The sequence below is a fragment of the Cupressus sempervirens genome, chromosome 2, assembly GCF_028749045.1.
Source record: "Cupressus sempervirens isolate cs-2001-9-10 chromosome 2, ASM2874904v1, whole genome shotgun sequence".
Lineage (NCBI taxonomy): Eukaryota > Viridiplantae > Streptophyta > Pinopsida > Cupressales > Cupressaceae > Cupressus > Cupressus sempervirens.
In genome coordinates this window covers 295,431,935-295,448,031 of record NC_143119.1, presented here as the reverse complement: position 1 = coordinate 295,448,031, position 16,097 = coordinate 295,431,935, and the positions used below count along the sequence as shown (strand labels likewise).

Below are 16,097 nucleotides of genomic sequence, written 5' to 3'. Positions count from 1 at the left end.
ATAATATCTATCTTAAATATCTCAATAATTCTGCCATGAAGCTTATCCAAGACAAAACATTTCAATGAGATACCTACATTCAACACCATTATCGCAGATCTATTGCTATGGGATTTTATGGTTAAAATAACTTCATTGTATCCTCAATTAGGAAGCACTAAATTCATACTGCCATTTCCTCAAGCACTCTTTGTGCTCTTCTTTCAACCATTTGGCCACTTGGTTTAAAACTCATTTCTTTGATCCCTTGGGGATTATACGATCTAGTTCTTCCAAATGTACTTTTATTTTAAACATGCCTCAAGAATTAAAAAAAAAATAGGATTATCTATTTTCTGAAAATGTCAATTGTACCAGATTAAATAAGGTAATAAAATTCAAAACTAAAATGCAAGGCTCTTTATCATGTTATCCATATTAAGATAGTAAAATCAATCATAAATATGATCAGCCCATGAATTTATGTCTTGATCACTCACTGTATCCATATCTACTGAAACCAAGCCTTCGAGATTCCCCGGAATGGGCACAACAAGTCTGCCATAAGATTAGACCATCTATTAGAAGCTCAATTCAAAAGGATTGTACATGTTTTCCAAATAAATTAGCTATATATGCACCAATTTCATTTCTCATAATTAACACATGCTAATTGACAACTTGAGATATCTGTAACTGTAAAAAATTTTAACTAATTTTATTGAGTTTTAGTGTACAAGCATAGATTATAGCTAAACTCAAGAATTTTCTGCTTTTTCTGCATATGGAACACAAATTATCATGATCCTAAAATGATGCAGAGCAACCAACAGAGTTTCCAGATAGAGCAAGGTTGCAGGAAGAAATCACACAATCAGGCCAACAGATAATCAAACAGCACTAAATACTATTTTGAAGATTTCCAACTGATTCAATAAATCATTACCTAATGAAACAATATAAATGTGATAGCAGACAAAATTTCTTTTCAATAACTTTCCTTGCAGTTCTGTTTCAGCTATGCACCCAATGTTTCCTCTATGTGTTCTGTTTTTGAAATTTGGAGTTCACACAACTACTTTTGATGTCAAGCTGTCCATATTCATTTCTCTTTCACAGCTCTATCTCGTTCCATATTTTTCCCAGATCACTTGCCTATCTGCTTGTTCTCTCAACTCGCTGTTTCCCTCACATCTTTCTTGTTTGCACTTTCACTCACACAGAGGAAAACAACCACCTCCAAGGTCTGTGAAATCAAAGCTGCCCACTTCCTGTTCAACTCGCTCCTAAATCTCCACAGTTTTGTCCTGTCTTCTTTGAGAGCAAGTCTCTATTTCCTTTTTGTTTCAGCTTCCATCCCCTCCTTTCGCCTTATTTCCTCTTACATTGAATGTCTCGCTCCTTGGTTTTAGGCAGTCTTGTTTCTGCTCTGTCAGGTGCCAGGAAGAAAAATCTTTTACTCTCTTCCACATAGCCGGTATCTTGATTTTTTCTTTCTCATTGCCCTACACAGCATTCCCTTGGTTCCTGCCTCTCACCTCTTTTCTGGTTGTTTCTTCTCCCCCTGCCAGAACACCCCCTGACTTGTGTGTTGCATCCCAAAACTGTGTTTTTTTTTCCTTTCTTTCCTTTCAGTTATTCATTGAGAAAACGCCTCCATCTTTCTCTACATGCTCAACCTTGGGCACTTAGTTTTGCTAAGGCAACAATTAGAGGCTGAAGATAGCTCAAAGGAGGCATGTTATTCAAAACAACTGAAACATAAAACTAAACTTCAAAGGGAAAACAAACAAGAATCAAGCAACTCAAATCAAAATAACACTTTGTTTTTAGGGTAATGCATATTGCTTATGAATCCAAGTGCTCCAACATCATGAGAAGATACAATGTCAAATTCCAAACATCTTGTGATGTCCCTTTTCTAAATTGCCTTGTAATCTGCGCTAAATTCACAAAATTCAAATGAAACAAGGAACACAATATAATTAGAGATATAACCCTAACCTAGGAATAAGATGAGATAAGCCGGTCTGGAGGCCTACAGCCTAATTAGATAACAATATAATCAGAATACAATAAATACATTCATTTTTTAGGATTATACCATGTCCCCTCTTTAGGCCAGCATTATTCTTTTTTTCAATTAACTCTTATGGTCCTAGGAGTTAATTGTCCCACAAGGGGACTAAGTGTGCCACCTTGCCTTAGATAGGAACAATCTTTATAATTTGATTTAGAGTGCCCACTTTTGGGACCATCACCTTTGAGATTTAGGACTTATAGCATTGCATTTTTAAGTCATTTGGTTGTTCATAATCATCATTCACAACATACTACTTCTTGTGTCTACAATTCCTATTAAGGAATTAAGCATTGAAGAATAGTTCAGTAGCAATATCAGCACTACATTGCAAATAGATAGCAATGGCAAGACTCAACATTGTCATTTTGATTCTATCTAGCAATTTTCGGTGTCGCATCTAAAGGTTTTTATTGACATTATGAGCAGAAGTCGGAAGCATTGATATTATAAAATATACATTTCTGGTTTTGCTTGTGTGTGCATATTTAGCATCAACATTTCGGATCACACTCGGTTATCCATTATGGGGATGAAAGAGAGTGCAAGAGATATGAAAAATGTAATAGTGATTACATTAGTTCAAATTGAACTTGACTCTAGTGATATAATTGAGTGGCTGTGTCAATAATCATATCCAACAATACTTGTAATGTTGGTGGCAACAAGAGGCAATACACCTTTCGAATTACATCATCATCTACCACTAATTGTGAACAAAAACCTTATCTTAGATAACATTGCAAAATGCAAAGACTCCCTTGCATATCCACTTTATATTCAAGCCTTATCACATACCAGTACACATCGATATTCCATACTTGACTGAGCCTCATTGATTTGAAGTGAAAACTTCATATTGCATTGACTCACAGCAATACTATCATCAGATCTGTACTGCTCGACTTGGCTGCATATAGTAATCAATCATTCACTTTGGTCAATCATCCTTGATAGTGACACCTATATGATACTTGATATCTGTGATCTGTATCATTCATCTTGTCACCTGCAAATACATAGAGATAGCAACGCCATCATTGTTCTTGAAACTTCCACTGATTGGAACCAGCATCATCTTTGATCAAAGGCACCATCTCGAGCATCACACCACATCATAGCAGGCATGATATCATGGTCATTAGTACAACTAGGTCTTGATTTGGTTATTTATATTGGGAACAATACCTCTCTGATGTATCTGTATCTGCGCCTTTCAATATAGATACCAATCAGTCAAAGGTCAATCACATTGTAATTTGCATTCTGATTATATATTAATCTCTAAAATCTGGCTCTCAATAAACAGTGCATTTTTTGGGTAATGCAGATTGCTTATGAACCCAAGTGCTCCAGCATTGTTAGAAGACACGATGTCAAATTTCAAAAATCTCGTAATGTCCCTTTTAGTTTTCTGGATTACCTTGCAATCTTCTTTAAATTCACAAAATTCAAATGAAAAAAGGAACACATTCCTGGTGCTTCATTTTCATCATCATCACCTAGATGCATTGAGTGCTAAGTGTTCCAATCATTCTCATGAGAGATGGGTTTGTGTTAACCACTACTCATGAAACATGGGTTAATGAGTTTGACTCAGACTCAAAAAGCTAAACAATTGAATCCTGATAGCATTATCACAATTTGACTTGTGGTGGAAAATATCTCATACTTATCAAGGAACACAATACAATTAGAGATATAACTCTAACCTGGGAATAACATGAGATAAGTTTGTCTTGAGACCTGCAACCAAATTAGATAAAATTTATAAACATATAACACAATCCATTTAGGGAAATGCCATGTCCCCTCTTTGGGCTGGCCCTATCTATTTTGCTATTGGCTCTTATAGTCTTGAGGGAGTTAATTGTCCCACGAAGAGGTCCATTCAAGGGGAGGCGCTAGTGTTCCACCTTACCTTAGATAAGACCTATATAATTTGAATTTGGGTGCCCACTTTTGGTACCACCACCTTTGAGTTTTATGACTTATAGGATTGCATATTTAAGTAAGTCATTTGGTTGTTCATTATTATCATTCACATATCATTTCTTGTGTCTACAATTGTGGCTAAAAGCATTTGAGAGCACTTTTGTAGATCCATATCAGCACTACCTTGCAAATAGATAACATTGGCAAGACTCAACATCGTCATTTTGATTCTATCTAGCAATTTTCAGCTTCACATCTAAAGGTTTTTATTGACATTAGAGCAGAAATCGGAAGCATGGATATTATAAAATATACATTTCTGGTTTTGCTTTTGTGTGCATATTTAGCATCAACATTTCGGATCACACTCGGTTATCCATTATGGGGATGAAAGAGAGTGCAAGAGATATGAAAAATGTAATAGTGATTACATTAGTTCAAATTGAACTTGATTCTAATGATATCATTGAGTGGCTGCGTCAATAATCATATCCAATAATACTTGTAATGTTGGTGGCAACAAGAGGCAATACACCTTTCGAATAGCATCATCATCTATCACTAATTGTGAGTAAAAACCTTATCTTAGATAACATCACAAAATTCAAAGACTCCCTTGCATATCCAATTTATATTCAAGCCTTATCACATACCAGTACACATCGATATTCCATACTTGACTTAGCCTCATTGATTTGAAGCGACAACTTCACATTGCATTGACTCACAGCAATACTATCATCAGATCTGTACTGCTCGACTTGGGTGCATATAGTAATCAACCATTCACTTCGGTCGATCATCCTTCATAGTGACACCTATACGATACTTGATATCTGTGATCTGTATCATTCATCTTGTCACCTGCAAATACATAGAGATAGCAACAGCATCATTGTTCTTGAAATTTCCACTGATTAGAATCAGTATCGTCTTTGATCAAAGGCACACCATCTCAAGCATCACACCACATCATAGCAAGCATGATATCATGGTCATTAATACAACTAGGTCTTGATTTGGATATTTATATTGGGAATGATACCTCTCTGATGTATCTGCACCTTCCAATGTGGATACCAATCAGTCAAAGGCCAATCACATTGTAATTTGCATTCTGATTATATATTAATCTCTAAAATCTGGCTCTCAATAAACAGCGCATTTTTTGGGTAATGTGGATTGCTTATGGACCCAAGCGCTCCAGCATCATTAGAAGATACGATGTCAAATTTCAAAAATCTCATAATGTCCTTTTTAGTTTTCTAGATTACCTTGTAATCTGCTTTATCTTCACAAAATTCAAATGAAACAAGGAGCAAATTCCTGGTGCTTCACTTCCATCATCATCACCTAGATGCAATGAGTGCTAAGTGTTCCAATCATTCTCATGAGAGATGGGTTTGTGTTAACGACTACTTGTGAAACATGGGTTAATGAGTTTGACTCAGACTCAAGAAACTAAACAATTGAATCCTGATAGCATTATCACTATTTGACTTGTGGTGGAAAATATCTCATACTTATCAAGGAACACAATACGATTAGAGATATAACTCTAACCTGGGAATAACATGAGACAAGTTTGTCTTGAGATCTCCAACCAAATTAGATAAAATTTATAAACGTACAATACAATCCATTTTTTAGGGAAACGCCATGTCCCCTATTTAGGCTGGCCCTATTCTATTTTTCTATTGGCTCTTATAGTCTCCAGGGAGTTAACTGTCCCACGAAGAGGTCCATTCAAGGGGGGGCACTAGTGTTCCACCTTGCCTTAGATAAGACCTACGTAATTTGAATTTGGGTGCCCACTTTTGGGACCACCACCTTTGAGATTTATGACTCATAGGATTGCATATTTAAGTAAGTCATTTGGTTGTTCATTATTATCATTCAAATATTATTTCTTGTGTCTACAATTGAGGTTAAGGAATTAAGCATTTAAGAGCACTTTCATAGATCCATATCAGCACTACCTTGCAAATAGACAGCATTGGCAAGACTCAAACATCATTAGTGTCATCCGATCTAGCAAGTTTCAAATTCACATCTATGGGTTCTCATCAACATTTTGTGCAAAAGTCAGAAGCATTGATACTATAAAATATGCACTTCTAGTTTTGATTGTGTGAGTATTTAGCATCAGCATTTTGGGTTACACTCTATGATCCATCATTGAGATGAAAGAGAGTGCAAGAGATATGAAAAATGTAAGAGCAATTACATTAGTTCAGTTTGAACTTTACTCTAGTGATACCATTAAGTGGTTGTGTTGATAATTATGTCCAAAGATACTTGTACCATTGGTGGCGAAAAGAGGTGATACACCTTTCAAATAGCATCATCGATATCTTTTCTTAATTGTGCACAAAAAAACTGATCATATCCAAGTAATATTCAAGCCTGATCACATACCAGTGCACAACGATGTTCCATACTTGATTGAGCCTTATCGATACGAAGCAGCGACTTCATATAGCATTGACTCAAAACAATACTATCATTAAATCTGCACTGATCAACTTGGGTTTTATACAGCAACAAACCATTCACTTTGGTTAATCATCCCTGATAGTGACTCCTAAATGATACTTGATATTTGTGATTTGTATCATTCTTCTTGCCACACACAGATACACAGAGATTGTAGACACCGTCATTGTTGTCGAAATTTCCATTAATTGGAATCAACATTGTCGTTGATCAAAGACTCGAAGGCACACAATATTAAGCATCACACCACATCATAGTGGGACGATATCATAGTCATTATTGCAATCAATTCTCATTTTGGATATGTATATCAAGATCGATACTCCTCTGCACCTTCTAATGCAGATACCTATTGTTTTGTATCATCCTTAAATGTAAGCACCTATGTGCTCTACAATTTTGTGCTTGTTTAGCACTCGCCTTGGTGTGTTTTCATTAAAGATTGCATATTAGGACTTTAGAATCACACTTAATACATACCTAATTCAAATATGGGTCCTCTAATCTCTCCAAACCAAGGTAGGACCTTGTTTCTAAGTGCCCTCCTCTATTTTCCCTCCAATCACAAAATTCATTTTATCTCCTAGGTCCTCTCGAACATTTGATGGCCTCAAATACAATCCTAAGATCGTAATCAGATTTTGGTTCTTATCTCACATCCACGGACAAACCGGGTCCTACAAACCAAATTTTGGCCTGCTTTAGGTGCAACAAGTCGCCCTTGTCCTTAGGGTTTTGAGCCTAGAATTGGGACAAGGTCTTGTCTTGAGGTATTTGCGGAATTTCAAGATCTACAATTGGCCCGCTCAATTCTATCTCTCAATTTCACTATAAAAGTAACCCTCATACCTCATTTTGGTATGAGAGCAATTACAAAGTCGGAGCTCCGATTTGAAGACATCCCATGAAGTGAGGATTTTCTATTGAAGGCCGTATCTACCTCTTTCAAGTATCTACTCTAAAAAACCCCTTTGGTTACTACTCTTTAATACACCAATTTTTTATGCAAATTTATTGTTTGACATTTTGTCAACATTCGGCAAGCAACACTAATACCAAATATTGATAATAATAAACAAAGTTGGGGTTATGAACATCCATTCATTAAATTTCAGTCTTGGTACAGATTGAACTATAATACCAATTAAAACAAGAGCAATATCATTTTATCATTCACTATATTAAAACATTGTGCAGATCACAATTTATTTAAAATATAAAATTGAACCTAATGATACCGTGGTAGTCAATGAACCTAATGCCACCCGCTTTGAACCAAATTGCAAAACTCTAGACTATAAGTTGCTGGTTTGGATCCTTCCATGGTCTCCTCCAATTCAGATTATCAACCAGCCCACTAAGATGTGCCACCTGCCTTAGGATGACTGCCAACAGGGACGTCACCCAATATGGAATAAAATCACAGGCCTGGAATCAGCTTATGGACTTTAAAATGTAATCGTTGGGCAAGTATGAAGTGGCGGCAAAATATGATTCTAAACGCAGTTGAAATAATGGATGGTAAGTGCCTCTAATGCTGATGCCAAGCTCGAACTCTTTCACACAGGCCTAGGTATCAAACAATAAACCCGTCCACCATGAAATACGGCCTCCAGATTGGTGTGTTAGCTGCTGGTATGATAATCATAAGGAACTAAAGCTAGCTGCAACTAATTCAGATCTCCTTAAAATAGTAAGACAGTAGGAGAATCCTTTTACAACCTATTATACCCAGCAACAAGTTGTAACTCAACCTTGATAATTCTTAGAAAACTCCATAGAAACCCTCAACCAGACTCTCAATGAGTAAATATAATTTCCAATGTAATAATCAAGATTATTCTCCTTACCCACGAGAATATAGTGGGAGAATGTTGGCCAATTGTATACTTCAACACAATTGCCAAGAACTTCTCAAACGAGACCTTTATACTTCAGCAAGGGCTCACAAGTCAGAAATCAGGAAAAAGCCACAAAGGCACAAAAAGCAAATATATATTCAAGCGTGCTTTTCCCAATGAAATGAGCTCTCATTTATAATCCTTCGCTACCCAAAGTTTCCTAAAAAACTCCACTTCAAAAATTGTGGAAGTTTCTCAAAAGAACTCAACACTAGAAACTTTCCAACACACTTTTTAGAAATAACACTTAATGTCATTATAATAATAATATAAACATTATTATAATAATGCAACTTAATAATTAATGAATAAATAAGAGCTCATGCAATTATTAACTATATTAACTGCAGGTGACGACCAACTGCTGAAGCCACCCACTATGCTGCCAAAAATAGCAACTGCCAAAAATAAACCTACTAAAAATTGTAAATCCACAGCTGGGACCCCCAAAACACCCTGTTAGCTCATGACGATCATTATGATGAGCTAACTCCATCAACTGCACAGACTGGCTGAAAACGAGGACATTACAGTCCTCCCTCCCCGAAATTGCTTCTCCTCAAGCAATCCGACATCATACAAAAACCTCCACCAAGATCCCATAAGAAACAAGCGATGTCCCTATCCTCACTGAAGCAACAGAATGCCAATACCATCAACATAACCAATAACATCACTTGCAATATAACACTGAACACTTGTGCCAAAGTGTCACCTGTAGTCAAATTCATTGAAGGTCCCAGTATGTCCTCTGCACTAACCCAATCATTTCGCCAATCATCGGACTTGGGTACAAACAATCTCTGCACAACATACAAATCCTGCACAAATCTAAAGCAGTATGGACTCCCAATAAAATATACCTCACTAGAATCCTTATCATCTCTAATAACCCTTGTAAAAGATGAAGCCATAGGAGAACTAGGTGTAGTATGTGGTTCTCTGTTGCTCTCAACACATACACTCACCTCCATTGTATCCACAACACCTACGTCCTCATCAGAATCGACAAATATAGAAACACCACCAACTACCACTATAGGAAACTGAATTGTATTTGCAGATGGTGTAAATTGAGCTCAACTCCACTTAGGTGAGTGATCATCGTCAACCTCAAAACCAATAACATCTAAGGTACTACTGCTAAGTGCCTCACTAGATGGTTCATTTATCACAAAAGTAGTTGTAGATATATCATCGCATACACTTACCCCCATTACCATTGCATTCCTAGGTGAAGAAGTACGCCCTCTGCAAGTATAATATCTACATCGAATGAATCTTCTATCACCATTCATAATGTCGGTAACCAAATCACAAAATTAATCTGAAAATTTTCAAAGTCAGCACCAAACAAAATAATAACTAAGCCCAATTCCTGTAGGTTGGCAAGAAACTGCTCTAATAACACTGTAAAAACCCCGTTTGGTTACTACTCTTTAATACACCAATTTTCTATGCAAATTTATTGTTTGACATTTTGTCAACATTTGGCAAGCAACACTAATACCAAATATTGATAAATAATAAACAAAGTCGGGGTTATGAACATCCATTCATTAAATTTCAGTCTTGGTACAGATTGAACTATCATACCAATTAAAACAAGAGCAATATCATCTTATCATTCACTGTATTAAAACATTGTGCAGATCACAATTTATTTAAAATAGAACATTGAACATGATGATACCATGGTAGTCAATGAACCTAATGCCACCCTCTTTGAACCAAATCGCAGAACTCCAAACTGTAAGTTGCTGATTTATTTGGATCCTTCCGTAGCCTCCTCTAATTCAGATTATCAACCAGCCCACTAAGATGTGGAACCTGCCTTAGTATGATTGCCAACAGGGACGTCACCCAATATGTAATAAAATCACAAGCCTAGAATCAACTCATGGACTTTGAAATGCAATTGTGGGCACGTATGAAGTGGCGGAAAAATTTGAGTCCAAACGCAATTGAAATAATGGATGGTAAGTGCCTCTAATGCTGATGCCAAGCTCGAACTCTTTCACACAGGCCTAGGTATGAAACAATAAACCCGTCCACCATGAAATACGGCCTCCAAGTTGGTGCGTTAGCTACTGCTATGATAATCGCAGGGAACCAAAGCTAGCCCCAGCTAATTCAGATCTCCTTAAAATAGTAAGATAGTAGGAGAATTCTTTTACAACCTGTTATACCCCAGCAATAAGTTGTAACTCAACCTTGATAATTCTTAGAAAACTCCACAGAAACCCTCAACTAGACTCTCAATGAGTAAATATAATTTCCAATGTAATAATCAAGATTATTCTCCTTAGCCACAGGAATACAGAAGGAGAATGTTGGCCAAATGTATACTTCAACATAATTGCCACGAACTTCTCAGACGAGACCCTTATACTTCAGCAAAGGCTCACAAGTTAGAAATCAGGAAAAAGCAACAAAGTCACAAAAAGAAAATATATATTCAAGCGTGTTTTTCCCAATGAAATGAGCTCTCATTTATAATCCTTCATTGGCCAAAGTTTCCTAAAAAACTCCACTTCAAAAATTGTGGAAGTTTTCCAAAAGAACTCAACACTGGGAACTTTCCAACACACTTATTAGAAATAACACTTAATGTCATTATTATAATAATATAAACATTATTATAATAATGCAACTTAATAATTAATAAATAAATAAGAGCTCATACAATTATATACTTTATTAACTACAAGTGACGACCAACTGTTGAAGCCACCCACTACACTACCAAAAATGGCAACTGCCAAAAATAGACCTACTAAAAATAGTAAATCCACAGCTGGGACCCCCAAAACACCTTGTCAACTCACGAGGGTCGCTATGATAAGCTAACTCCATCAACTACATAGACTTGAGAAAAACAAGGACATTACGTCTACATTCTTTATCAACATCATCATTAAGTCATGAATTGATCATGAGGAGAGAGTGCTCACACTCTTCCATCATAGGGTTGGGTATGATTCCTTGTTATTTTCATATCTATACATTTGTCGTTCAAATTTGCATGTTTACGTTTCAAATCTATGATTATTTGCGTAGTTGCAAAAAATGGCAAAATATTGCCATATTTCGCCAAAATCGCAATATTTTGCAAACTACAAAGTCAGCCAATTTAATTGCCTATATATCTAGCTACAATTTTCCAATAAAATTGCAGCAAATTTTTCTACAAAATCACCAAATCATGTGCAGAAAAAAGCCAAAAAAACGTTGACTAAATGTATAATAAAAAATGTTTAAGTTGAGCCTGCATAAGTTAGGGTTTTTTAGTGAAAGAGGCACGATGGTTGTTGCTAAGTGTTATTGACCAAAACAAAAAGATAGGAGCTGCTATCGTCCAAAAGTGCACATGATCATGGAGGAAACTCCATAGTTAAGCATGCTCAAGTTGGAGTAGTACTGGGATGGGTGACCTCCTGAGAAGTCCCAGTGCTTCACCTCTATGAGCATCACCTAGATCCAATGAGTGCTAAGCATTACATTTATTCTCATGAGAGATGGATTCGTGTGAATCACTAGTCATGAAACATGGGTCGATGAATTTGACTCAAAAAACTACACATTTAAATCCTACTAGCAATATCACACTTCCAAGCAATTTTTATTTTTATTTTTTGGTGACGAAAATTCCAACAAGATTAGATTTGATGGCTATTGCAGCCTACAACTTGTTACATTCCAAATTTTTGCCTAATTTAAAATAATCTCATAGCCATTGAGAGTTCATGTGAAGTCAATTGACTAGTAAAGTTGTTAAAATACTTGATCATGTGGAATGGAATTATTGTTGTTCGTTATTATTTCATGAGACATGTTAGTTAATCATTATGCTTGAAATCGACAGTGATTATTTTATATTCTGAAAAATCATGGAAATTGAAAATGATTACTATGGAAATTTAAAATGATTATGTGATATTTTGAAATTTATTTGATATTTTGAAAAAACATGGAAAAATGTTATTACTCTGGGATCTTTTCTTTTGTAGAAGCGTGACGAAGGGGGGAAGTACTGCCAAAATGGGAGGTAGGAATGGGGCACCAAATCAACTGATGGATCATCGAGTATGAAATCTAACTACCTTGACTAGGGATGAAATGGCTAGAGAAGCAAGAATGTGCAAAGGATGACCATAAGCTAAGTTGTTAAAATTATATAATTAAACTATATAAAGAAAAGATTACCTTCATAATGTGGTTGATCTCAAAGTTCTTGCAATTTCTATCATGTCTTAATATAATAATACCGTAGCTATACTCATAATTGTGTGGGCATAAAATATGTACATGTATATATACATATATATACATGTATGCATAATCTCTAATAAATGTATACTTATATATGTACACATATATATAAGGCTACACATACAAGCATAAGGGGTGATATCATTATATTAAGGAATGAGTATGAACTTTCTTATTTGTTAATCTTGTTATTTGGACCTTGGCGATAGCTTTATTATTTTGCCTTAAGCAGCCACCTTTCATACTTTTTTTTTTCCATCGGGCCTTATAATTATGGAATGATTCCTTTTAATTTATTTCGAATCGATGGCCTTGCTAAATGTCTTGCCACCTCAGACTTCTTGTGTAACTGAGCATGCATTCAGTGAGTGTAACAAACGGTTTTTCATAACAAAAACAAAAACAATCTATATAAAGATTTTCCAACATTCATTGAATAGATATCTAAAATCCTTTTTCATAAGACATTAAGTATTTAATCAATTAACTAAAAATAACCATAACCATATCTGAAAATAACTAGTTTAATGATTAACTACTGTATTCATGATCATCTGAAATAACTAGATTAACGATTAACTGGAAATAACTATATTCATGATCATTTGAAATAACTAGATTAACAATTAACTGGAAATAACTATATTCATGATCATCTGAAATAACTAGATTAACGATTAACTGGAAATAACTGTATTCATGATCATTTGAAATAACTTGATTAACTATTAACTGAAAATAAATAAGTTATCAATTAACTATCCTTTCCACATACAAGTAAGTAATGCTTATTAAAAAAAGAAGAAAAGAACATAAAAGTATCTTCTGGAGGGTCTTTAGCTGGTTGTGCAAGCCTCGGCTTTTGGTAAGAGGAGAAGCATTGACATAGGCTTAACCTCCCAACCTCGGACCATACTTATCCCCACACAATCTATTGAATTAGAAAGGCCCTCCCTACCTTAGGATCGGGCTTGGAATGTTCTTAGTCCAGCCACCTAAGCATCCCGGTGTTTAGAATGTCTGCACAATTATGAAATGGACACATCTGCATAATTGGCACCACAGGCATCAAGTGATCGATAGATGGCAGACACGCCTTTAAACTACCTTGGCCAAGGATTTCTGATGGGCTCAACGACTCCATCACCACCGCTCGACTTGACAACAGATTACATTATTAGGGACGAGCATGAGCTATTAAGTAAGATTTAGTTATTTTGATTTGAAGTATCAAGTCTGATTTCACTCTCTTTATCCTTGCAGGATTTCATCTCACCTCTTCACCTTTTCTGTGGCTAAACGGCCAGTGAGTCCTAGGTGTTCGGAATTTCAATGCAGTCGGCTCTTATTGATTCATGAATATTGTAAACTTCCAGCATTTCACAATCTTTTTTAAAAGAAAAAAACTTGCATAACTATTTATCAACCGAATTTAAAGTCTATTGGCAAAAATAGTTTATGAATCCATGCTATAGACACTTCACTATGCTTACTGGTAAGCAACTCCCTAGAGTTATTTAGTTATAAATGATGATACACTACAGCTACAGCTATGGAAATTGCTTTGTAAAAATAAACATGGGAATAACATGAACTGAAATGGTTATCACATGACCTGATATAAATTTGGATCTGTTCTGAAGTTTTGCAAGTCGTTTTTGGTAACCAGCTCTTCCTCAGTTGTTGTAGACGTATCCCAAGTGCATAAATACTTAATCCTCAGTAGGTACAGAACACATACGACAGAGTATAGAATGGCGTTGCTTATGAATGGAAAAGGGTTCAATGGTCTTGCAGATATATGAAATATGTGTAGCATGTATCGATTAAGAAGTGAGTCATATTAAGCAAAGAAAGAATTGCGTTTTTAAAAGAAATCGAGAATGAGAGTTCTCGTGTCTTGTCTCACCCAATTCAAGATATAAAAAGGTCTAAGGAGACTCTTTGGCTTCCGTAACTTAAAGATTATTTGTCAATTTAATATGCCAAGTGTTTAATCCGTTATAAACAAGGAAAGAATAAAGATGGAAAAAGAGTTGGAAAGTTATAATTCGAATATTATTATAATTCAAATATTATTATAATTTGAATATTATTATAATTTATATTTATATATGTACATGTAAATATATTAGTGAGGTGGCATCGTTATATTATAAGAAAATAATTTAATGGTGCCACTTCATTTTTATATTTATATGTATGCACAAATATATATATATATTATAATAATATGGTGAAAGATCATTTTAAATCCTTTGAGGTACGTTTTATATTTTAACTCAATTATTTTATGTTACTCAAATTATTTATTTTAATAGCTCATGTGGGTCTCACAGATGTATCCTGTGTTCAAGTTGTTAAGTCCTTATCAAAGAAGTTTAAGGTCATACCTATCAAATCTGTTGACTGGACAAAGCAAGTATCCCATTCTGATGATCCCGTTTAGCAATGCTTCCCTCCCTTCATCTTCTCCTGCAATCACCCATGAAAACACTTCCACCATAATAACAATTCCATAATAATTTTCATATAAATTTTTAAAAGACTTTAAATTATTAACCATAATTCCAAAATCAAGCAATTGCTAAACATCATATAATAGTTAATGGTTAACGACCATCTTCATTAATAGTTAATACAACGGATATAAATAACTACCTACTTCACATGATCATGAAAGAAAAATCCGTTAAATCCAATAGTTATGAGCAAGTTTAAAATTAGGTAAAAATTTGGGATGTAACAGTGAGCCTTCAAATTCTACGCTCACCCCTCACAATGGGAATTCATTCTTATTTTTCTCACATTTTGGGTCTACAGTTTCATCGTTTTACACTCTACTTCTTGTCACGAATCCTCTATTCTTCCATAACTATTGTTTTAATCCAAAGCTAGTGCATATTCATTTCCATCAATTGCACTAAGTAGGCTCGATTTATTGGCTAGACTACTAGCATCCATCTACAAGACAGAGCCATTGCTATTATTCTTGCATGGGAGGGCCAACCATATTCAGCCTTGACTGATTTCAGACAGTGCTTGAGTCGAGCTTGACAATTTTCAGGTCATGATTTATATTTTGTTTATCTTTGTGCTTATTCAAAATTCAAACAATAGATTTATCTGATTGGTCTATCAAAAGAAGACATCAATGTTTTTTTTAATCTAGAATTTGAAATGATTCACAGCCTATGTATATCTTCTTTTACTTTTACTCTGTGTCGATATAAGAAAGTGGCATCATGCTGATGGGAACAATATTTCCAAGAAGACACTTTCAAGTATGATGGTGCATTTTTAATTGATCTCTACCAAAGAGTGCCAACTCATACAGGGGTATTATCAAGACTCAATATACCTCTACAATGAATGCAACACCTGTATGATATTGGAAACAATTTGGAAAGAATTATATTTCTCATTTGTAATGC

The 16,097-nt window shown here is 35.1% G+C and overlaps 1 protein-coding gene across 3 annotated transcripts in view; it reads right to left on the bottom strand.

Moving 5' to 3' along the window:
* Positions 1-16,097, bottom strand: part of LOC149572244 (peroxisomal (S)-2-hydroxyacid oxidase GLO4-like) — a 185,842-nt gene that overhangs the window by 159,338 nt on the left and 10,407 nt on the right. For all 3 annotated transcript variants that reach the window (XM_089813481.1, XM_089813478.1, XM_089813480.1), the window contains exon 6: positions 480-537. In XM_089813481.1, the coding sequence (XP_089669607.1) occupies positions 480-537 (58 nt within the window). The remainder of the gene's footprint in view (positions 1-479; positions 538-16,097) is intronic.